This window comes from Vanacampus margaritifer, chromosome 16 (genome assembly GCF_051991255.1).
Source record: "Vanacampus margaritifer isolate UIUO_Vmar chromosome 16, RoL_Vmar_1.0, whole genome shotgun sequence".
Lineage (NCBI taxonomy): Eukaryota > Metazoa > Chordata > Actinopteri > Syngnathiformes > Syngnathidae > Vanacampus > Vanacampus margaritifer.
In genome coordinates, this window is record NC_135447.1 from 19314561 (window position 1) to 19339980 (window position 25420).

The window sequence follows — 25420 nt, forward strand, 5'->3', positions numbered from 1 at the left end:
TAAATGCAAGTGAATGACAGAGAGCAGCAGATTCGACACATCAACTTAGCTACTTGTACAAAAAAAATACCAAAAATATTTGTTTTGTTATGATGTCCCTTGTGTCCTTCCCTTGTCTTGTCAAGCTTTGTGTGATCCACCTGTGTTTGCCTGACCTTCCTCATGTGTCAGCCAATCAGTGCTCCCTGCCACTTGTGTCTTGCTCAGGAGTATCTCGTCATGTCAGTTAGTGTTGGTGCATTGAGGCCAGACGGAAGCAAAGCCGGATTTGTTCCTTATACAAATCTCGTACACACAGAAGCGTTTCAAGACATGCGTGTGTCCAAAAGAAGAAGCTGAGGACGTTAAACGGCTGTAATGAATATGCCGAGTCTGAAGTGGCGCTGCAGTGCAGCTACAGGGAGTTAACAGAAAGCGTAGATGAAGAATCAGCATAGAAGACAAACATATTTTTTCTTTTTTAACTTTTTTTTGCAAATTACAGAACAAACAGGACTTTGCATGTATCGAAACATGAAGAATACAAACACAGGAGACGTGACAATGGCGGGTGACTCAAGTACAACACAGCTTGTTGAACGTGGGAATAAGCAAAATATTTAGCTGCAAATGCATAAGCAAGCTAAGGAGGTTGCGCAAAACGACTATGACACGGCTATTCGCCGTTGTGGTTGATAGACTGGCGGTTCGCGCAGTCAGGCGAGAATTGGAGCATATGTCATCAAAGTACGTCAATGCGTCGTCATCGAGCTGCAACCATTACGTCATCACTGGAGGAGTATCCTGCAAATGGTGTCCAGACTGAAGCGTATGGGGCGTGTTTTGAAATCTTTCCAGTCTGGAGCCCAGTTTCAAAAGTAATTGGTTTCAAGCTCCAAAACCGCACAGTCGTGTGGACGAATGGCCTAAACGGTAAGAAACTTGTGAGGACACATTAAAACGGGCTTTTGTGTGGACGGGGACTGAGTCTCCTGTCTTTTGTTCAGTTCTTGTTAGTCCATTGTTTGTTTGTTGCTGTTCCCCTATGTCGTGCTTTTAGATCCTCCATGTCTTGCCATGTCTCTTGGTCACTTTATCATAGATTACGGCTATCTCTGGTGCTAAGTCTCAGCCCGCTTCGTCCACCTAGCCACAGCTAGTCAAGCCAACCCAGCCACAGCTAGTCAAGCCCCGTCCATTGCAGCCGCAAGTCAATGATCCCTGTCCGCTGCAGCCCCAAGTCCACGAACCTCGTCCGCTGCAGCCTCAAGTCCACAAATCTCGTCCGCTGCAGCCTCAAGTCCACGAACCTCGTCCACTGCAGCCTCTCTCTCTTCTCTCTCTCTCTCTCTCTCTCTCTCTCTCTCTCTCTCTATATATATATATATATATATATATATATATATATATATGTATATGTGTGTGTGTGTGTGTGTGTGTGTGTGTGTGTGTGTGTGTGTGTGTTGGCAAAAACTTGAAGATGAAGTGCAGGTTGTGCACTGTGCAGTACGACGATCATTTATTTTTATAATATTTATTTATATTATATTTTTCTTTCCCGTAGTGGTGGGTTTTAGGACCTGGGGGGACATTTTAGGGGTTCTGGGACCTGGAGAAAGACATTAAATGTGAGGAAGGATTGGCGCTTGTGAGATCCCACATTGATTGCTGCAGGTGCGCATGTGGCCACTGCCACAGACACGAGGACGTCAAACATTTTGCACAAGTGAATCGAGACTGTTGTGGACTGGCTTAGCAACATTTTACACTTAACACTGAGTAAGCGACACGAAGTGGCAGAGAATCCGTCAGGACGGTAATTATTTAATTTAATTCATTGTCAGAAATTGATCACCTGTTGATATCTCTCACATACAATTTGGGTTCTATTTTAGCCTACAGGCACTTGTGTAACACTTTGGAAGCAATGCCCTATTCGTGAGGGATTATTGTCCAAAAGCTATGACTTGTTTACTTAAATGACTATTTATGAGAAACAACAAATAATGTTTGTCTTTGTATGAGTGCCCAATCAGGAGTTCTGTGTCACTGTTTTTTTTCGAATTTTTCTCGAATTATTTTATGGGCCTTTTATTTATTTCCTCTTTTTAGGAAATTATAACTTTTATTTATTTTTTGTAAAGGTTTTATCGGGCAAAGTGCAATATCGTAAGTGGGCGGTATCTAGTCTGACTGTTAGAGTTTAGTGGTTTCTGTAAAGAATTATTATTGTTTGCTGTGTGAATCTTTTTAAGAATTGTTTTCTGTGAAGACTGCTCTTGGTCTATTGAGTTTTTATTGCTACTGCTACATTGCTTTACACTTTTGCCCGTTGCCTTTGCTTGGCATTTTTTTCTGTAATAAAGAGTCCTGTATTTTCTATGTGAGCCTCCCGTTGTGGTCATTTGGAACAAACCTGTGCTTTGGCGTGGTGAAATCAGTTAAGATTGATACTACATTTCTAAAAGAAGATGTGTGTATATATATTAGGGGTGTAACAAGAACCGATTTGAACCGGAAATCGAGTTTTGATTTGAACGATGCGAGTGCGCCGGCACACGGACTAATGAATCGATCTAAAAATAGCTTGAAACGGCCGACAGCCCGGTCAAATCATTATAAATAGATTTTATGTTGCTGGTGCAATTTTACAGGGTGCGTGCTCCCCGTTTGCCACGTCGCCAATGACGAGGAGGGGAAAAAACATGGCCATATGCAATTTGCATACAGTAATTCTTGATGCGGCCAGTGACTCACGTAATTGGTTACAGTTCATTCACAACATCGCTCCAAGCCAATGACGCATTGCTTATATCTGCCGGTGCGGCATGTTACTGCTAGCGAGTATTAGCAAACAAGCTGTTCTGTCGCGACCTGAGGAGAGATGAAAAATGGGAATATTGTGTCGGTTTCTGCTCCAAAACGTAACTATATTGCCCCGGAGTCACATAAAACAAATTACCCCCTGGGCACGCTTGAAAGTAGTGGGGAGAAAGGAAAGATGACTGGACGTCCAGGACGCGAACCCTTGTCAGTCAGATCTTAATGGCTTGGCAGTGTCCCCTTTTGACACGACGAGGAATACACAAACTTTTTTTTTCACTTGTGTAAAAGAAGGATAATCAGACGCTTTCACGAGCAGTAAATCAGCCAGGATCGCGGAGGAATGAGGAGCTCGAAGGTAGAAATTCAACAGGTATGTGGTCATGAACTGTTTTGGAACCCGTTTAATTGTATTTTCTTGTGTGTCGTTGAGTACACATAGTTCACAATATAAACTCAGCACTGATTTACGTAACATAATTGTCATTGATTGTCGTAGTAATGGTATTACATACAGTTGCAACTGCAAAAATGTAATTGTTATTATATGTATTTAGTGTTGCACGGGATAGCTGTACCAGTACCGTACCTCGATGTTTTGGCATCAAAAACGGCTCGGTATCATTTTTTCTTAGTACCGGTACTTAAATTAAAAAAATGCGAGACAGTCATACACGCATGGCCGCCTGTCTACCGATATGTGGAAAACGCCTTAAGTAAGCGACACGCCTCTTTCAGCGTGTGTGCGAGAGGGCGCAGGAAGATGGCTTCACGCACTGAAGCGCTCGCTGGACTTGCACTCCTCATTGAGAAGCATGAAGTATGAAGGTAAATATGGTGCAAAAGTAACTTGTAAAAATTGTTTGTACCTGTAGAAAAAAGTATAAATTTGTATCTGTAAAAGTCGTGATTTATACCTGTAAAAAACAAATAAATAAATAATTATCCGGTCCGTCGCTCTGGGCCCGGCGACGCGGTTCGGGGCCTGTGGGCCGCCGGGGTGCCCCGTGGTTACCTCTCCCCTCCCCCTTGCTGCCTCTCCCTCCTCGCCTCTCCCCGCCCGACCTCCGCCTCCCTGTCCCTTCTCCCTCGTCACCCTTCCTCCTCCTCTCCCCCTCTCTCTGCGGCCCTGCCGCTGCCCCTTGCCCTCCTTGTCGTTTCCTTCCCCCCTCCCTTCCTCCTCCCCTGTCCGCCTTCCTCCCCCTCCCCAGGGCCGGGGGCTCTATCCGTGGCTCGGGTCTTGGCGCCCGGAAGGGTGGGTGGCTTGGTGTTGTGCCCACGCCGCTCCGGTGGACCTCCTGGCACCTCGGGCGGGCCCCAGTATCCGGGGGGCGAGCCTTATCGCCCCGCCGGGCTGGTCCCATATGCCCGCCGGGGGCCCGGTGGGGTGGATGGGGGTTTGATGGGTGGGTGTGCCTCCCGCCCCCGCCCGGTTGGGGGTGGCGCGCTGGTCGCTCCTCTTAATTCACTGCACTAGTTTTGCACAATACACTTTTACACTGACTCACATTCTGCATCATGAGTTCCAGCTACTGCCTTCTGGCAGGAGATTCAGGGCCCCCAGAACCAGGCTAAACCGCTACAAGAACTCATTCCTGCCGACATCCATCAAACTGCTTAACAACCGACATTAACCCAGTGCAATAAGATATATGGTGCAATGTTGTGTGTGTGTAATATATGCAACCGTGCTGTACATACTCATGTGTATATATATATATATATATATATATAGGAGTGTGTGTGTGTATATGGGTGTGTGCAGTCCTCATGTATGTACTTCTCTACACATGTACACTTCTGTGAAGACTTCTGGGAAGTCTTCTACTTATTGCTGCACTTCTTATTTATTTAATTTAAATTTTATCTCTTTCTATTCTGTTGTTTTCTCTTTACTGTAAACTGCAGCTGGACGGAGTCCAGGAAAAAGTTCCCCACGGGGAAAATAAAAGTATATCGTATCGTATCGTATAGACATATAGGGCACATAACACACTTTTGGGTGGAAACACCGTCTTCACCCTACAACTCCCCTCCAATTTTAATGCACCACACAACTGTGTCGTGGTGGGGGGCGCCATCGGTTGGGGCAGACTGCAGTATAGAGCAGTGCAGCGGTCCCCTGTCCGTGTCCCCTAAATAGGTGTTGAGCTATAAATATATGTTGCCCATTATTGTAGCCACCAGAAAAAAAGACTAAAGCCACTGCCACAGGTGGGGGAGGAGACCTCCGCCTGCTACATTCACATCAGCAGAAGAGCTGCGAAAGACAGGACAGAGCAAGCGGTTTGGGGGTGCCCTCCGTCCCCTTTCCCCTTCTGCCCCCGGTGTTCCGTCCCTCCACTCGGTGGGGGTTGGGGTGGGCATGGGTGCCCTCTCCGCTCCGCTGCCCGGCCCCTCTTCGGCGCTGATGCCTGGGTGCGGGGGATCCCCGGGATCTGGGGGTCGGGGGGGCTGCCGGTTGGTGGGGGTGGGGTCGGGGGCTTGGTTGGGGGGGTGGTGGTGGTGGCTGGGTGGGGGGGGTGCTGGGGGTGGGAGGGTGTCTGGGGGTTTGGGGGCGGCTGGGGCTGGGTTGGGGTGGATGGCGGGGGTGGATGGGGGGCGGGGGTTCATGGGGGGAGCGGGGGCTGTGGACCGGTGGGGTGCCTGGCGGGCCTGCAGTGCCCCGTCCTGCTGCGTTGGGTTGGGGGCGCGGGCCGTGTTGGGGTGGGGGGCGCTCCTGCTCCTGGGTTTGCTCTCGGCGGGGGCTGGGGGTCGTCCTTTGGCGCTGTTGCGGCCTGGGGGGCCCTGAGGTGTTGCGCTTGCTCTGTCCTGTCTTTCGCAGATCTTCTGCTGATGTGAATGTAGCAGGCGGAGGTCTCCTCCCCCACCTGTGGCATTGGCCTTAGTCTTTTTTTCTGGTGGCTACAATAATGGGCAACATATATTTACAGCTCAACACCTATTTAGTCTTATTTTTTATATATATTGTTATAGGCTACTTGCCGACTTGTTGCCATGATCGCTTTTGGCTACTGTTGAGATGTAACAGTGAATAATAAATATGTAGGTCAATTCGAAGTGCTTTTCATTAAATCAATAATTAATAACACTATTAATGTGAAATACACATCTAACATGAAACAATTATAACTTATAAAATTAGTCTGTCTGCTTTGCAAGTAGCTTTGATTGACTGCATGCTGGCATCTGTGCAAACAGAATGGTTGGGTCAGCATATTCATACAATAAAAAATAATCATAGTTTCCTAGCTGGGTCATTATCAAAACACAGCCACTGACATTATACGTAATCGGTTAAACCTTTAGCTTTATCTTGTTAGCCAGAAAAAAACGAAGATGTTGTCACATCTTAATATCAGAAATAGTGGTAATACTAATAGACACAGATATTGTTCATAAACATTTCCATTTGCATTATTTTTATTTGGCTTCAGTGTTGAAGGCAAATGTGCATGTTTAAGAGTCTAATAGACTTTTTTTTTAACTGTTTGCAAAGCATACATTGCAAAAATACTGACATTTATCAAGAAATGGTAACATTTAAAATAAAATGATTAAATACAGGGTTGAGATTAAAATACCTGTAGCGGCTTAAACATTCACTCGCAGTAAAAACTTTTTGTTTTAATTTTATTATGATAGTAAGAGTACAGATACTTGAATGTAATGTTACTCAAATACAAGTAGCTGAGTACTGTCCACAGAGTGGAAGACACGCGACAGCATTGGCATTGCCTACGCATGTTTTTAATAAAACACATGAAGAACACACGTGTGGTTTCCAGTTTTAGAAACGCTTTGTAACAAGAGCAAATGTTTTTCGCGGAGAAGCAGAAGAAAAAGCAGCAGTCATTCCTGCAGTGGACTCAAGGTGCGTTCAATGAACAGGCACACACTAGGAAAGTGGAATGTGAATTATTTTGTTCCCAGTTTGTAGTATTTGATTATGCATTTGACTAATTGGGAGCGAATTGGAGAAGAGCAGAGACATGCACGCACACTCAAGCAACGTTACATTGAGTGCCACTGTATTGCCAATATTTAAAACAGATGACATCAAATGCAGTCAAATACAGTACTTCAAGAATATGGCATGCAATGTGAAAGCACATACAGATACAAATAAATATATACAGTATGTACATAAATTAACATGTATACATCCCAATATTTTGAATATATAATAAATAATAAATCATTTGAAGTTCTTTTGTCAGTTCTTTGTTGCTTAAAAAATAACTAGTTAGTAAGTTAAGTTAGTAATTGAATTACTTCATAATAAATTGATTGAATTACTTCATAATATAAGCAACTCGTTACCAGGCAAAGTAACTATTTTCACTACTTACATTTTTTTAATGTCAAACAATTTGGATTTTTTTTTAGATGTATTATTATTATTATTGTTGTTATTATTATTATTATATTTTTATACAAGGAATTAAAATGACGTCCAGGTTATATAGGGTGTTTTCATTGATTTTTGTGAGTATTTATGTCACACAAATGCCACACTCCATAATATGACACATCATACAATAGTAATAATGATAATAATAATAATAATAATAATAATTCATAACATTTGGGAGTGGTGATGTATGTTTTACCACTGTCAATTACTACACCAACCAGAATAATAATACAAATAAAATAAATACTGGATAGATGGTGATTTGTGGCACATATGTCATCTCTAGGTAATTTGTAGACAGTCCTTGCCAGTCCTTCCAGGATTTCCCGGGCATTTTTTATGATTGCTGTGGGCTAAAATAATCAATAAAAAAAATTAAAAATTGCCAATGCTATTAAAATATACAGTGCTTAATGCTATCATGGCCAAAATCATAGCCATAACTACTACTATATTTACTCCTCAGAATCATCAGCTTCCACTTGATCCCTCTGAAAAACATATACTTTTGTACACTTTCAAATATGAGAGTATGGGGATCTATCTTCAGTTTATAATTCTACACATATAAAGACGTGTTTAATGATTGATTTACATCAAAAAACTGCCCAACTCTAGGCTTAACATGCATCATTCACATTAGTGATGGGCATGACAGTTCTTTTAAGTAAACTGAATCTTTAGAATCCGTTCATAAAAGAGAACCATTCAAAAGATTTGTTCATCGAATCGTTTGTCTACGCAATAACAAATCGCTCCTCATGGCGGCTGTTTTTTTTTTTTTTTTTTTTTACAAATCTTGACTGTTATTTTTTTTTTATTAATGTCACTCTCGTCAAAGTTGTCAAAACAGTTCCAGGTGAGGACGTGGACTGCTAAAATGCTAAAATATGCTAAGCCTTAAGGTCCAGAAAGAAGAAGGACGGCACGTCCGGCACGTCCGGCACGTCGTGACACGCTTCCTGTGGCACCTTCAAAATAAAAGTCACTATACATTTCAGCTGTCAAGACACTTTTATTGTGACGAGGTCCGACAACAACAGTGTCTCTAACTGTGCGCAAATGACATTTTAAGAGCTAGTCACCGCACAATGTCTTGTAAGATTACTTCGAGCCTTGAATCTAATAAATAAATTGTAACGCAACGCATTTCTCATATAATAACAATAACGGTGTTTCAAATATGGGGAGAATAATTAGTTAGATTAGTCCGTTTATGAAAAAAAAAACTGGAGTTACCTAACACCGTTAGTTTAAACGCTTTTATTCCCAACACTGATTATGTGTGATGATTACATTCGAATGCATTGACAAATATTAAATCAAAATACTCAATACTCAAATAAATGTTAAAAAAACAACATTGCCTAAACCTTAAAGAACCTTAAACTAAGGCTGGTATTGGCACAGATACCAGGGGTCTATTTCACAAAGCAGGTTTAGTGAGAACTCTGGGTCAAGAAACCCTGAAATGTGGGAAACTGCGTTTTCAGTTTCAGAAAGGGAGGTAACTGAAACCAGAGAAAAAACGGTAACTCTTGCCTGTTTCATAAAAAGAGGTAATTTAAGCTCTCGGTCAGTTACCGTAGTAACATGTTCCATGAACCAAACCTGGTCGGTTGCAGGTTTTTCACAATGAACCTTGAGGTTTTCTCTGTCCTTGCCTCCTTTCAGCTGCATTCTGACATTTCATTTCGTCATTCAGAATGTCCGCTGCGGCAAGTTTTTGCGTAAATACGCTCATAGTCTACAACCTAAAGTCCACTTTTGTCACGAACATGGCATGTCCTTTTGACAATTACCCTATTGATGAAGGTGCAGTATTATTGCGCAGGGAATTAAATTTTCGCCGTGAGATTCCTATCAGACCGCACATCGATATGCTGGCATTTCCAGACAGTTACCTTTTTGAGTGGTCACATCACAGTCCATCACCTACATAACTTAATCCGTCCCTACATTTGCAACATTACTGGCGCTGTAGTCATGCGCTCACATCTCAGCATATATTGTGTGTTGCGCTCCGATTTTTCTTATAACCGTTTGGATAATGTTTTTTTATTTCATCTTAAGTCAAGTGCACTTTTTCCACGCAGAATTGCACCTAAATGAAATGAACTAATGAGTTACCATTCAACAGGTTTCCCCTGTAATATTGTGATTGCAAAGGACTACATTTAAATTTACGCATTGACCCAAAATCCCAGCAGCAACGTTCTCCCACGCCGACTTCCTCTATGTGGAGTCGCTGCGGTGTTGCACTTTTTTTCAAAAGACATGTTAAAATTCGCCATATGATCGCATTTAGATTTCCAGTTGAGAGGGGTGAAAAAAACAATGCGCGCTGCGCTTCCCCGTTGCCATGGTGACTCGACGAATCAGGGCTCCATTGATGTGGACTTTTTAATGTAGTAGTGTTTAACCAGGTGAAACAACTCTGCGTTGATATAACTACCTCAAATCAGCTGTCCTGGAACCGAAAACGCAGAGTTTCCTATCTCAGGGCATGTCAACTCGTTGTTCAGGGTTAGTCTCGGTGTTTGTTGAACATGCTTTGTGAATTGTATATATATATATATATATATATACACACACACACCTATATATATATATATCTTTATGTATTATTATTATAAATATATCCATGCATTTTCTAACCGCTTGTCCTCACAAGGGTCGCGGGGGTGCTGGAGCCTATCCCAGCTGGCTTCGGGCAGTAGGCGGGGTACACCCTGAACTGGTTGCCAGCCAATCGCAGGGCACACAGAGACAAGCAACCATCCACACTCACAATCTTACCTATGGACAATTTAGAGTGTTCAATTAACCTGCCATGCATGTCTTTGGAATGTGGGAGGAAACCGGAGCAAACCCATGCAAGCACAGGGAGAACATGCAAACTTCACCTAGAAAGGCCGAAGCCCGGACTCGATCTCACGTCCTCTTGACTGGAAGGCGGACGTGCTAACCAGTCAACCACCGTGCCGCCCATTATAAATATATATTATTATAAATTCTGTTTGGTCCTGTCAGGAGGGTGGCGTTTGGTGGAGGACCCAAACGCAGGGAAGCAGGGCAAGGAGGCAGAGGTGAATTTAATTATACAAAACAAAAGCGAACTCCAAATGGCAAGTGAAACAAAACGTGGGGAGAACAAGGCAAAAAACTGGCAGCATTACTGGAGGAAAACGACAATGAATCGACGCAGACAGAGGGGAGACAAGAAACTAAATACACACACACAAACCACACACACACTGACACAACAAGACACACTGGCTGAGGGCACTGATTGGTTGACACGAGGAAGGGCAGGATTACATTTAACAAGACCAAGGGAGAAAACAAGGAAAAATAGAACCCAAACATGACAGGTCCAAAATGAACTTACATAATTTTTGTTTGTGTGTGAGTGTGTTGTGTGTGTGTGTGTTTATAGCGCCCCCCGCCCTTGAGACGTAGTACACGTATTACATGTAAAATGACACCAGGGGGTTATCCAAGACATCGAACAGTGGAGGGAAAGCGTCATAGGCAACAAACGAACCACGGTTATGTGTGGGACTTGAGTGACATCATATCACTGACCCGCTCACTATCTCTCGCGAGGACGGGCGGGGCGGGGAGGGCGCCTCTAGCTGCCACAGGCCGTACGCACGCCTGGGATGGGACGACAAACCCGTTAGTGGTCACACAACCTCCTCCGCTTCCATCATGGCTCCCTCGTTGGACAGGCAGGGATACTGGGGGCGGCCCACTTCGACGCTCGACTGGTGTGAAGAGAATTATATCTTCTCCTACTACATCGCGGAATTCTGTGAGTAACAATGAAACGGCAGACGTAAATACAAGCGGGGGACTGTAATGACAAACCCCTGAAACCTCGACGTCAAAATAATGTTGAGTTGTATTTTGTTGGTAGTTGATTAGAAACGCGATTTTCATACGACTAGTCATTCCCACACCAGAAACATGCTCTCCTTATATTGTTTCCAATATTAGCTCCACGGTTCTATGCACTATGAAATTAGCTACATCCATGCTGTATTATTATTCTAATAGACAGCTCATTTGCTCGTGACCGTGCGCACCGACGTCCCAAGACCTTATCAAAACGAAAGTAAAAAAACAAACATTCTTTCAAAGGGGAAAAAAACAGGTTTGTCCAGAAATAATAGCTTGAACACAAACGTGCAAGATGTTCTCAATGATTAACAACCCATTCTTGACAACTTGTCACTTTATTAGATACACTTCTGTATCATTGTCAAGTAGGCAACCTCTATAAGTGCAGATATACACCCTACAATAACAAAATTACATGAATAAATCAGTTGCATCTAATTTAAATGTGCAGGTCACGTGGCTGCTAAATGCATAGGATAAGACATGTTTTTATTCATGAAAACAGTAATAGTGTCGGGAACTATCAAGATGTTTTTTTTTTTAATGTTCCCAAAATCCATGGCCTGACTAGTGCATCCCCCATACTGACAGTTGGAGTTTTTGTTTATACTTACGACTCAAGGCGCTTTAGCATATTAACTAACACTCATTCAGTAGCAATATATGCGTGGATTGCAGCATTGTTCAAGGGGGAATAAGGAATATATTCTATATAAACTGTATGCATTGTTCATTGCAAACTAACCAAGGAGAGATCACCTTATATGGATTATAAATGCATTTATAATCAGTGACCAAAGTCTGTACAATATCAGCTACTCTATCAGGCAGCTGCCATTAAATAGAACAATACTGGTAAGCTTTTCTGGTTTTCAAACTGATAAGGTCTTGTACGTGTTTGCACATCACCGCACTCAGGCAGAATAATGTTGATCACTTTTGTGATCTCCACTGCACGGACTGATGTCGTAATAAACCAGTTAATAATATAGTCAAAAGTTGTGCAATATCGGCTAGTTTCTGTATACAATATTCTTTTCATTAGCATACAAAGACATTTGATATTTAACTTAACTTTGTTGGATCAGTGTGGGGAAGTCTTCTCAAAACAGTGTAAAGACGAGCAAACCTTTCATTTCATTTAAAAAACAACAACTTTTTTTCCACTGATGGGGTCAATTTTTGAAAATTTGATTTTTATATTGGGCCTTATGTGTAAGAGGTTAAAACGCTTCCATTGACTTAAGTCAGTCATTTACAGAACTTCATGACAGCTAACCCAGCCACTATGGCCGCACAAACTGAATAAAAAACATTTTATTGTGCTGATTAGAGAGGCGTTAGCCGTGATATTTATTGCCGGAAAATATCTGGGCTCCCTGTTTGTTTACAATGCTAACCTGCGACTTCACTCCACTTAAAACACGTTAATATCTATCATTCAAAGACAAGTCTTTGTACTGTTTTTGCAAGAAAAAAAGATGAGCCCAAGATAGGACTGACTTGTTGATGAGAAAAAAGTGCAACTAAGGTTCAAGCCTTCCCACTAAAAACAAAAAGCTGCATTCATCATAATGCCATAATGGTGTTTTTCTTAGCCGGTCCATCAAAATATTTCTCAGCTGCTCTTTGACTCTAAAAAGGCTGCAGACCGCTAATGTAGAGCATTTAGGGTGAATCACTCAATTTAATAAATCACATATCTTGGCTTTTTGCACGTTCGTTCACAAGCGTTTTCGTGTGGTGGGTGTTTAGGAAATCTCGACCGAATAATACATGAAATGCATGAAAGTCCAGGCTCTGAAAGGACTTATGCGTGAAAGGGACCATATGTTCAATGCTCAACAAATGCACAAGACCACCTTACATAAAAATGAGTTGAGATTAGGCATGGGCCAATATTAGATTTTGACGGTATGATAACCGTGAGCAAAAATATCGCGTTGTCACGGTATTAAACTTACAGCTCTAAAATGTCCTTTAAAAAAATATTTGGGTAAATAAAAACAGCTTTTTTTTCACTCAACACATTCTATTTCATCTTTAAACAAACTATAGAATATTTGGTACATTAAGTAATGTGCACCATGCTAAGTTTATATAAATAAATGTTGACATCCTTTTTGTGTTTTAATTCTTCTTAGCTAGACACAGTGTCCCATCACAGGCAGCGCTGGACTGGCCATCTGGCATACAGGGCAGATAACCTGTGGGCCCGTGTCTTTTGGGGCAGATACAGTGATTTTTAAAAATATTTTCCTCCATTTTACACCAAGAGACTGGCCCAAATTTTTGAAGGACTAGTCCATTAATCCATTTCAAATATGGGCAGCAAACTGAAAAAACATCAGCAGAACTACGTGTTAGGCAGGGGTGCTCTGGAGTCAGGCCATGTCGGGCTGGGCCAGCTGCCCTAAGTCAAATGCCAGGGCTGCTTTTTTTTTGTGCCAGCTCAGCATGTACACTTATTTATTTATTTGTTTGTTTGTTTATTTATTTATTTATTTATTTATTCATTCATTTATTTATTTATTATGGACAATAAGTTATCCCCACTTCCCACCCTTCTCTGTTCTTTCCTCCTCCTCTGTGCATGACTGCACGCGCACTCGCTGGGGAAGCACAAATTAAGGCCCTGTCCAGACGGAAGCAAAGCCGGCTTCGTTCCTCAAACAAATGTCGTACACACAGAAGCATTTCAAGACTTGCGTGTGTTCAAAAGAAGAAGCTGAGGACGTTTAACGGCTGTAATGAATATATGCCAAGTCTGGAGCGGCGCTGTAGCGTAGCCACAGGGAGTTAGCGGAAAGCGTCGAAGAAGAATCAGGGAAGAAGACGACCACATTTTTTTTCTAACATTATTGCAATCTACTGAACAAACATGGCTTTGCATGTATCAAAACAACATGAAAAAGACGAACATAGGAGAAGTGACAATGGTGGGTCATTCAAGTACAGCACCGCTTCTTAAACATGGGAATAAAGAAGCAAAATATTTTGCGCAAAATGACTACGACACGGCTATCCGCCATTGTTGTTGACAGACTGACGGTTCGTGCGCAGTCACGCGAGAATTGGCGCATACGTCATCAATCTGCGACAATGCATCGTCATCAAGCTGCAACCATTACGTCATCACTGGAGAAGTATCCTGCATATGGTGTCCAGACGGACACGTACGGGGCGTATTTTGAAATATTTTCACTCTGGAGCCCGGTTTCAAAAGTGATCGGTTTCAAGCTCCGAAACCGCGCCGTGTGGACGAACAGCCAAATGGTAAGAAACTTGCTTTCGTGTGGACGGGGCCTTAGTTAATTGCAGGCAATTAACATCAAGGATGCCGCTCGTTTACGCAACTCCGCAAGTAGAGCTCATTACCGGTGACAGACAGTATTAGCGGTTATTGAAACCTTGACTTCTTAAGACCACGGCAAACCGAACTAGGCATGTGCAGATATCAGATTCTGACGGTATGATAACCTTGAGCAAAAATATTGCGGTGTCACGGTATTGAATTTACAGCTCTAAAGGGTATTATTTTTTAAAGGGACTGCACCATGGTATTTTAAGCCCTTCCACAGTTAACTATAGGCATATAATGATGAAATCTTAACTTTAACACAATGGCGATGTAATTTCTTATGAAATGTGAGTATTTCGGTGGCTAGACCCAGAAGTCAAACGCTCAGTTCAGTGTCTGCCACGCCCCTCTCATGACGTCGTCCGAGCCGCCCACGAAACATAGAGTTTTAGCTGATTTTTTAAAATGGACTCTCTCAAAACAAACATTTGAAACTAAACTGGTCTTTGCCGCAAGAAATCGTGGAAGAAGAGGGGAGCAGAAAACTTAGAGGAAAGCATCCACAGCTGGTCGCCAACCCGCGCCCTGTTGCTTATGAGGCAAGCGCACTATCCACTACACCATCCATTCATTTAAGTACATCAGCGCAAATGTTTTACTTGTAGTTTATACCAGTGTCAGCCAATGGATTTTAAGACAGCCAATTGTCATTTCATTGCACTTTGGCATTGCAAATGTAAAGAATAATTGATTGCTTTGAATTAATTTGGACAGAATGTTTGTTGATAAAGGCTACTTTTGTCATTATCCCATGGAGGGAGGTCTCAGAGAAACGGGCGTGTGTTTAGTCCGTAGAGGCGGTGCGGGGTGGGGCCGCACGCAATGACGTCAAACCGTGCCAACAGCTCGTTTTCTCAGGTTGGGAGGGGCTGGTGCTTGGAGAGCAGAATAACCTAGAATTTCTCATGCAGGGGCGAATGGAGGAAAACACAACTTTGGTCAGGTTTTTGGGGAGGAATTAGCATTTTAACTCTTTGACCGCCAGCCGTTTTCAGAAAAGGGATGCCGTGGGTGCCAGCCGATTTAAGCATTTTGACTGATCTTTCAAGGTCCACAGAAAATTTTGTGTTTGGACTATGGAAACACACATACTACCAAATGAAATATTGGACTCTCATCTTTCATCAGAAAAAAAAGTTTGTTTCTACCTTTTTCCGTTTTTCAGTAATCAACAATAGAAAATGGTTAGTTTCACCCAAATGCTCTGTTTTGAAACAAAATACGGAGAAATCAAGCTTTTTGTGAAACGATATTATTTCATGCACTCTAGTGAATTTGACACCTTTTTTTTTCCATGAATGATGCCACAAACACATAAACAGTGCTTTACTTCTGTAAAACACTACCACCAACAATGAAAAAGTGTTTTTTGATAGCAAAATACGTTTATTTACATTCAACAGTGTAACAATTTGACAAAACAATTTGGCAAACTATTTACAAATGTGTGCAACCGTGGTACTATTTACAATTGTGTGGATGTTTCAAATACAGTTTTTCTTTTTGTAACACTCCCCTGCGTGCTAGGGGACGCATCGGTTGGGGCGGGCCGCAGCATGGAGCAGTGCTGCGGTCACCTGTCCCCCCCGAGGCCCCCCACCATTAATTTATTTTAATGCACCACATACGCTCCTTGACATGCCTGGGAGGCGGGTGGATCGGAGCAGAGGGGGATATCATTTCCCTCTGCTCCGGTTCACCTGCCCCCAATTTTAATGCACCACACACACACACACTTATGTATATACACTGGGTGGGGGACCTGGGGGCGGTTGGGGCTGGGTTGGGGTGGTTGGCGGGGGTGGGGGTGGGGGGAGTGGGGGTTGTGGGCCGGTGGGGTGCCTGGTGGGCCTGCAGTGCCCCGTCCTGCTGCGTTGGGTTGGGGGCGCGGGCCGCGTTGGGGTGGGGGGCGCTCCTGCTCCTGGGTTTGCTCTCCGGCCGGTGGCCCCTGCGGGGCCCGGGGGTCGTCCTTTGGCGCTGCCGCGGCCTGGGGGGCCCTGAGGTGTTGCGCTTGCTCTGTCCTGGCGGGGGTCGACGGCTCCCCTCTTTGGTGGAGATTTTCATGCATGCCAGATCCACCACACCAGCATCTATCGAAACTCAGACACAATTTGTTTCTCCCTCAGGTCATTGATTTGGTGGAGGCGGGTGTCTGTGGATCTCACTCTGCTTCGTCTGTCCTTTCTACCTTTCCTCAGTTTCTCCTTCGGGCCCTGGAGGTCTCCCTGATTTGTTGGAATTTAGATGTCTCTGGGGTTGGTGAAGGACTCTGGTTAGTGGCCCGGTGGGTGGTGTCTGGTCGGTGCTGGGCTTCGCTTTTCTTTCTTTTCTTTGGTCCCTCTTCGGGTCTCCTGGCGGCCCCACGACTCTGGCTGGATTTTGAAGTGTTCGGTTTAGGTGAACGGTATGGGAATTCTTTTTTTTTTTTTTTTTGCACGCACGCACGCACGCACGCACGCACACACACACACACACACACACATACCAAAAAAAATAAAATAAAAATAATAATAATAAAAAAATTTAAAAAAAAGGGGAGAGAGGGAGAACAATGATGATGACATGTCAAATGATCAATACTGAGCTCTCCCCAGGAAGAAAAAAAAAAAAAAGTCTACTCTCAGGATCATGATACGGTGACGTTACGGTGGTGTTACGTCTGGCTTCCTCATGTCCTTCAGTTCCTATACCGGGTGGTAAGAGATGTTCTGATCCATCTTATCCACTCCATTCGTGGTGGCATCATAGTCCATAACCAGTGTCTTCTCCGTGATCAGACTGTACCCACTCCTCCGATGAATATGCATTGGACTCTGGGTACTCTTGGTCGTCCGATTGAACGTCCGCCTGTGCAGAAGTGCTCGGTTGTGCTCCGCGTTTTCCGGCGTTAGCATCGCTAGCCAGTGAGACTTTATGACGTGATCATAGCCGCCACGTCAACGCTTCCAACTTCGGCGTCAACCTTGGAGTCACCATCATCATCATCATCGTCGTCATCAATGTGGTCTTTAGCATTGGTCGATGCTTTTCGTCTTTGAAAAAAATGCTCAAGCGTGAGCTGCTTGCAACCGGTCGCCATTTTCGCTTCTTCAGTCATTCTCCCCTCAACACTCTAGTTCCGCCTCACGTCTTCTACTGACGCCTACCCAATCTTGTCCAAAGAGAGTCATCGCTGCCATCTTGTGCCCAAAAATAGGCATTATACTAACTAGATCTGCTTGATACTTTCAGCACAGCTGGCCAAGGCTTTCCTCCACCCATTTCCAAAAAAAAACAAAAAAAAAACATAGTGAACGTCTTTTAACGTCTTTGGCGCTCCTCCGTAGGATTTTACTAAACGTTATTTAACGTTTTTAGAGAGAGTTTAAAGAGTTAACATGGCTAAAAGCTTCAAAAAGTTGATTTTTCATGTTGCAGTCCCTTTAAATATACATATTTTGGTAAATAAAACAACACTTTTCCCACATTGAACAGTATTATTTTTAAACAAAATATAGAATACAGCATTTGTTACAATAACAAACATTTGCCATGCTCAGTGAAAATTAAGTATCAAACAAACGCAGTACCTAAAGTGAGCAAAAACTGCAGCTCAACAATAAATGAGTAATGAAATCTTTCTGATTGGGCCCGGCATGAAAATTAACTAATTTGCTCGCAAAAACATATAAAATGTTCTATTTTAAATATTGTCATGGTCCAAAAAACATATTTATATGTTGTTGTTGTTTTTTTAACATTTTTTTATGCAAGAGCATACAGAAGGTTTTGATGCAGCCTCTGACCTGAAGAGGTGGCTTAAAGCAAACGTAGTTATTACAAAAAATGGCCAGCAGGCAGCAGCAGAGTATAAGAGATGTCATGTTTGGGTTTTGTTTTTCCTTGTGTGTCTCCCTTGGTCTTGTTAAGTGTAATCCTGCCATTCCTCGTGTCAACTAATCAGTGCCCTCACCCACTTGTGTCTTGCCCCAGGTGTGCCTTGTGTCGTTGGTGTGTGTGTGTATTTAGTCTCCTGTCTCCCCTCTGTCTGCGTCAATTCATTGTTGTTTTCCTCCAGTTATGCTGCCAGTTTTTTGCCCTGTTGTTCCCCCCATGTTTTTTATTGTTTGCCTTCTTGGAGTTTGTTGTTTTTGTTTCTGGCTAGTACGTCGTTTCCCTTCTTGTTTTTGGTTTAATTAAATCCCTCTTCTGACTGAACCTCTGCCTCCTCGCTCTGCCTTCCTGCATTTGGGTTCTCAAAGTCCCCCATCCTGCAAAGAGATCAACTAGGGCAATGTTGCAACAAGCTCTTTTCCCCAGTGTTTTCAACATGTGTGAATAATGATGAAACCTAACTATATTCTAATGTTAATTGCTGCAAAACGGAAACAGATACAAATATACTTTTTTTCTGATGAAAGAAGAGTCTCTAATCTTTCTTTTGGTAGATTCCATATTTTTATAGCAATCAAACACAATATTCCGTGGGCCTTGTAAAATCAGTCAAAATCCAGTAACTTTCTTAACTTTCTTAGCATCCTTAATTTGGCAATTAAATATAATTTCGAGGTGGCGTCGTGTTGATGTTGGAAGTCGACAGTCGCGTGAGGACGAGTCAAACTGGCTGCCACAAAGAGCCATGTGCGGCATGCCGGGATGCAGATACGATGACGTCATCAACATGCGCTACGACGGTAGAGTCAAAATCTCTACTTTTGGAAAAATTTATACCTTATATTGAATATACTGTTTATATCGCCCAGCCCTAGGTGGCAGGTTGAGGCAGCAGCAGTGGTGGTGTTGTTTCTGCCAGATGCATAGCCGCCTCTACAGTGGCGCCTAATGTCATCCTTGTTGTGAGTAAAGTTTCTCTGAAGAGATACGGAGTTGGAAATCATCCTTAATTGTTTTTTAAAATTTGTTATAGCATCTTTTCCCTCCTCCTTGTTCAGTTGGCCAGCAGTGATGTGCTCCATTACCGGATTCGAAGATGACAGCGTGGTCTTTGTTTCTGAACTCAGTATAAGTCATTTAGGGGTCTCAGAAGTTGGCAAACCAAGTTGGCAAACCTTCTCCATAGTTTGCCAATGGCAATACCGATTTTTGGCAAAAAAAAATACAGATTAATTGGCCGATTATTTAAAAAATATATTATAATGCATAAAATGATTCCCCCCCCATTCCTTTTCAATGGGTGTCACTTACGCACAAACCTTTTTAGATTTACTCTGCTTTGAATGACAAGTCCATAGTATGACGTGATTGGGAGGAACGGCCCCCCCAGATCAGAACCTGAGTGGTGTTCTGTTATTGGACTTCTTTGCTAATAAATTAATAATAATACATTTTAATTGTAAAGCACTTTATATTTGACAGACATCAAACCTCAAAGTGCTACAGTGAGTAAACATAAAACACATAGTAAAACCAATGTATTAAAACCAATTAAAGAAACACTATAAATAAGATAAAACAATCATAAAAATCGCAATTGATACGTCTTTCTAAAAAGGAAGGTTTTAAGTCCTTTCCTAAAAACATCCAACTTCTGAGGAGCCCTAAGGTGGTCCGGGAGGGCGTTCCACAGATGAGGAGCTGCGGTTTCGAAGGCCCGATCCCCCATAGTTTTAAGCCGTTTGTGTCCTGGACAAGACCAGACGGTGCTGTTGCATATGTGCACTTGGCACCAAGACACCCTAGGCTGCAGTTCGATGATCGACTTTGTAGTTATGCGAACACATGTTTTGGACACTCGGGTGAAGAGAGGGGCGGAGCTGTCAACTGATCACCACCTGGTGGTGTGTTGGCTCCAATGGTGGGGGAAGATGCCGGTCAGACCTGGCAGACCCAAAGGTATTGTGTGGGTTTTCTGGGAATGTCTGGCGGAATCCCCTGTCAGAAAGAGTTTCAATGCCCACCTCCAGCAGAAGTTCTCCCTTGTCCCGGGGGAGGCGGGGGGCATTGAGTCCGAGTCGGCCATGTTCCGCGCCTCCATTGTTGAGGCCGCCGATCGGAGCTGTGGCCGTAAGGTGGTCGGTGCCTGTCGTGGTGGCAATCCTCGAAGGGATGCCGTTAAGCTGAAGAAGGAGTCTTATCGGGCTTTTTTGGCCTGTGGGACTCCGGAGGCAGCTGACAGGTAACGCGGCTTTGGCGATTGCTGAGGCCAAAACTCGGACATGGGAGGAGTTCAGTGAGGCCATGGAAAAGACTTCCGGACGGCTTCGAGGAAATTCTGGTTCACCATCTGGCTTCTCAGGAGAGGAAAGCAGTACACCATTAACACTGTGTATAGTGAAGATGGGGTGCTGCTGACCTCGACTCTAGACGTCGTGAGTCTGTGGGGAGAACATTTCAAAGTCCTCCTCAACTCCACCAACACGTCTTCCTTTGAGGAAACAGAGTCTAGGGACTCTGAGGTGGGCTCTCCTACCTCTGGGGTCGAAGTCACTGAGGTGGTTGGAAAGCTTCTGAGTGGATGAGATCAGCCCGGAGTTCCTAAGGGCTCTGGTTGTTGTGGGGCTGTCATGGTTGACACGCCTCTACAACTTCGCATGGACATCGGGGACAGTGCTTCTGGATTGGCAGACAGGGTGGTCCCCTTTTTTAAGAAGGGAGACCGGAGCGTGTGCTCCAACTATTGAGGGATCACACTTCTCAGCCTTCCTGGTAAGGTCTATTCAGGAGTGCTGGAGAAGAGGGTCCGTCAGGAAGTCGAATCTCGGATTCAGGAGGAGCAGTGTGGTTTTTGTCCCGGCCATGGAACAGCTCTACAGCCTCGGCAGGGTCGTCGAGGGTGCATGGGAGTTCGCCCAACCTGTCTACATGTGTTTTATAGATTTGGAAAAGGCGTAAGGGGTACTTCGGGAGTACAGGGTACCGAGTCCCTTGATACGGGCTGTTCGGTCCCTGTACGACTGGTGTCAGAGTTTGGTCCACATTGCCAGCAGTAAGTTGGATTCGTTTCCAGTGAGGGTTGGACCTTATCGCTTATTCTGTTCATTACATTTTGGGCCAGAAATTCGAGGCGCAGCCGAGGCGTTGAGGGGGTCCAGTTTCTGCTTTTTGCAGATTATGTGGCGCTGTTGGCTTCATCAGGCTGTGATCTCCAACTCTCACTGGAGCGGTTCGCAGCCGAGTGTGAAGCGGTTGGGATGAAGATCAGCACCTCCAAATCCGAGACCATGGTCCTCAGTCAGAAAAGGCTTTCTCCGGGTCGGGGATGAGATCCTGCCCCAAGTGGAGAAGTTCAAGTATCCCGGATACAAGCGGCCGAGATGAGTTTCCTCCGCTGGGTGCCCGGGCTCTCCCTTAGAGATAGGGTGAGAAGCTCGGTCATCCGGGAAGGACTCGGATTAGAGCCGCTGTTCCTCCACGTTGAGAGTAGCCAGATGCCTCCTGGATGCCTTCCAGGAGAGGTGTTCCGGGCATGTCCCACCGGCTGTAGGCCCCGGGGACGACCCACACTGGAGAGACTATGGCTCTTGGCTGGCCTGGGAACAGCTTGGGATCACGCTAGAGGAGCTGGTTCAAGTGGCTGGGGAGAGGGAAGTCTGAGCTTCCCTGTTAAAGCTGCTACCCCCGCTACCCGACCTCGGATAAGCGGTAGAAGATGGATGGATATACAAGATTATTGTATAGATTTATGTGTCAATAACAAAACCATTCTTACTTGTTTATAACTGCTGTACTGTATATGGTTAAAGTACGTAATTGGACTGGAAAAATAGCAATCACAATTATTTGATTGAGATTTAAATCATGACTAAAACAATTTGTGATTACAAAACGTAGTATTTATTCAACTACTAAAGCTGCTCATCGTAGCGTCATGCCCATTCATCCCTGCACTTTGTTTTTGTCAAGTACAAATTATGTTGTAAATATTATGTGAAATTCATATCTTGCATTTTTATTACTCATTTTCATTCTAAGCATTAACCTTTTCTTTTATATATTTTCATCTTGTTATTTTCACAAGTCTTGGGATTTACCAGGCTAACCTGGGGCCTCGGGTATTGTATATCGTGCCATGTCAATGTGTGTTAAAACAACAAAAATCCTTGGATGTTTGCATCCTTGAATTTTGAGAACATCATTTATTTGAATCCTTGAAATAACAACATTAAATTAGGGCTGTCGGGCCGATGTCGGGCCATTAAAACTTTAAATAATTAATTACAGGATTTTTAATTAATAAATCTATTTTAATCTCATATCTGATAAAGGTCCCCAAATAAAGAATTTGAATTCCAGGACATTACAAAATTGTAGTGCATGACTAATCAATTGAATACACCAAGAAGAGAAGAGTGCTTCATAAGTGCTTCATAAATGAAATTCAAAAGAAAATGTTTAAGCCAATTAAGCCATACATTATTTTAAAAGATAATCTAAACTTCAATTTTGTTCAATTTTTTTTTGAACAAACTTTAATCTAAACTTCCACAAGCTGCGGATGGCATGAGATGAACTGATAATAAATAGCTGTGGTGGCTTTTGAGCCAAACTAACAAACTGGTAATCAGGAAAAGTTAGAGGTTAGGAGAGATTAGTTAACAAAGTTACAATATCGGGGTCATAACAACTCAAACCCCAAAGAGGAACTGGGGCTATAGTATCAACTCATCAAATCAAAAACCCACCCCAAGATAGGTTACAGGATCTGACAACAGACAACTAACGCTATGTGTCCTTGAGTCAGTTGCTTAGACAAGCTTGTTTACATTGAGAGTCTTAAATGATAAGTCAGGCTGGAGCTGCTTTTTTCTTTTTTAAAAAAGGTACAAATCACTGCGTTCTTGTTAATAGTCTCAGCTTTGTTCTTTTTATAAATAAACTCGTGTTTAACCACTAGCACTACCAGAATTTTAAGACAACAAGATCTCCCAGAACTGTCATTTCAAGCCTAACATAGTTATTATTCGCTGTTTTAAGTAGCTAATAAAATCCCTCTCTTGCTTTTCTGAGGCAGACAGGTGGTGGACCTTTATTGATTTCGATTATCAGGCTTGTACTGCCAAAAACGTCATGACTCCATCACATCTAGCAGCCTTGTTTTTTTTACTATAAGTCTTTACTATATCTTGAAATCTTTGGTCTCATGGAGGTCTTTGGGCGGCCGTATCTTCTGAACCGTACGTCCTACCGGACTCGTCTCGACGACAGATTTCCAACAATGTTGGTGCCATCGCTCCACAACATTGCGTTCTGGAGATACAGGGCCGACAAATCCGTGATTTTACCCGGGATAGCAGTGTTTGAAACTCATCGGTCTCCTGTAGACCCAGACTCGTCTCGTCGACAGCTTTCCAACGATGTTGGTGCCATCGCTCCACAAAATTGCGTTCCGCCATGGTGATCTAGCTTGGAGCCTCCGTGATGAATGGCAGTTGCGGCAGTGGCAACAACTACGGAAACCCAGCGGCGCAACCCCGCGGGTCCCTGCGAAGTGAAAGATATACATTGAAAAGAATAGAACCATCAAAATAACGGTTCTGGGAAATATAGGTCCAAATAAGTTTGCCTCGCTCTCCTGGCTGTGTTGCACTCGCGTCCATGTCTGCTGTTGTCAATGCTCGTCGTGGCTAGTAGTGCTACCCTGTAGTGGCACGCCTCTTCCGAATACGGGTACCTCGATGGACCAAATTCCGCATTAACTTGCCACTTGCGATCAATTGCGTTACTTTTTTAATGCACTAATTTGCATGTAATTAATTAATTAAGATTACTGCGTTTAAGTGACAGCCTTACTTAAAATATAACTTGAGACGACCATGACAAATCAGAACAATAAGAAAGTGAAATAAGAAGAATAGAATAAACTAAAATAATAGCAAATGATAAAACAATAAGAACAAATACTGACTGTTCCTGTGCAGTTTGGCCTCTTGGGGGCAGTGTAGTGCCGCGCATCCATGTTGTTGACCCCCGAACCCCAGGGACCCCCCGTACCCAGGCATTGGTTGCCGGAGAGGGGCCGGACAGCGGAGCGGCCATCCCACCTCCAGCCGCGTGGTGGGGCGGAACACTGGGGGCGGAAGGGGAGATGGGAGCACCGGGAGACCGGCGGCACCCCTGAACCCCAGGCCCGGCGGGGAAAGGTCCCGGTCGTCATGCCAGCGTACCTAGTGAAAGCTAACCCTGTTACTGAGTTCACCAGCTCGCCGACTGGCAAACTCTACCCCTACATCGTGGATGTGACCCCACCCAGTGTATATACAAGTGTGTGTGGTGCATTAAAATTGGGAGCAGGTGAGATAGAGCAGAGGGAAATGATATCTCCCGCTCCGATCCACCTGCTTCCCAGACATGTCAGTGAGTGTATGTGGTGCATTAATAAAAAAAAAGGGGAGAGGGAACCAAGGGGCACGCCGGATGCCCACCCGCCCCGAACCGCATCGCCGGGAACGAAGCGCCCCGGACACCAGAGAGAGCACCACAGCGCAGCACCCCCCAAGAGACCCAGGGAACGGCCAAGACGCAGCCGCCATCCAGCAGCCAACAGAGGGACAGAGCCGCCCATGCCCAGCCAGGACAGACAGCACCTAGAAACTTAACCCACTGGCATGCAGTGATTCCGAATATTAACCCTTTGTGCCCATTGAAAGTGAATCTTGAGGAGTTGGTGACTGTAAGGTGTCATTTGATGTGGTCTACTCGATCCTGCTGGCAGCAACTGGGTTCCTGACTATAAAAACACAACCATTAGTTACAAATTGCCAAATACAGAAACAGCAATATAAGTTATCGCGATGTGGTGGCTCTCGCTAACAGGCAGAATTAAATGACCAAATTTAGATTAAAAGATTCTATATACGTAGAAAACAATTGTATATTTGGTTTTTATTCGAGGCAGATATTTTTTCCATTAAAATGTGAGTTATGAGGAGGTTAGATCATTGGTCGATATTCAGTTTGTTTATTTTTCCAGTTAACAAGAATTTTTTGGGGGGCGA

General features: G+C 43.8%; 1 protein-coding gene across 3 annotated transcripts in view; it reads left to right on the forward strand.

Annotated features, from left to right (window-relative positions):
- The first annotated feature begins 10768 nt into the window (after window positions 1-10768).
- Window positions 10769-25420, forward strand: part of acer3 (alkaline ceramidase 3) — a 63102-nt gene continuing 48450 nt past the window's right edge. The window contains exon 1 of one of the 3 annotated variants that reach the window (XR_013288690.1): window positions 10769-11036. Coding sequence is in view for 2 of the 3 variants with exons in the window: in XM_077547504.1 (XP_077403630.1) it covers window positions 10934-11036 (103 nt within the window). In the remaining variant the exon portion in view is untranslated. The remainder of the gene's footprint in view (window positions 11037-25420) is intronic. The other 2 variants (XM_077547504.1, XM_077547503.1) reach the window with 2 other exon arrangements.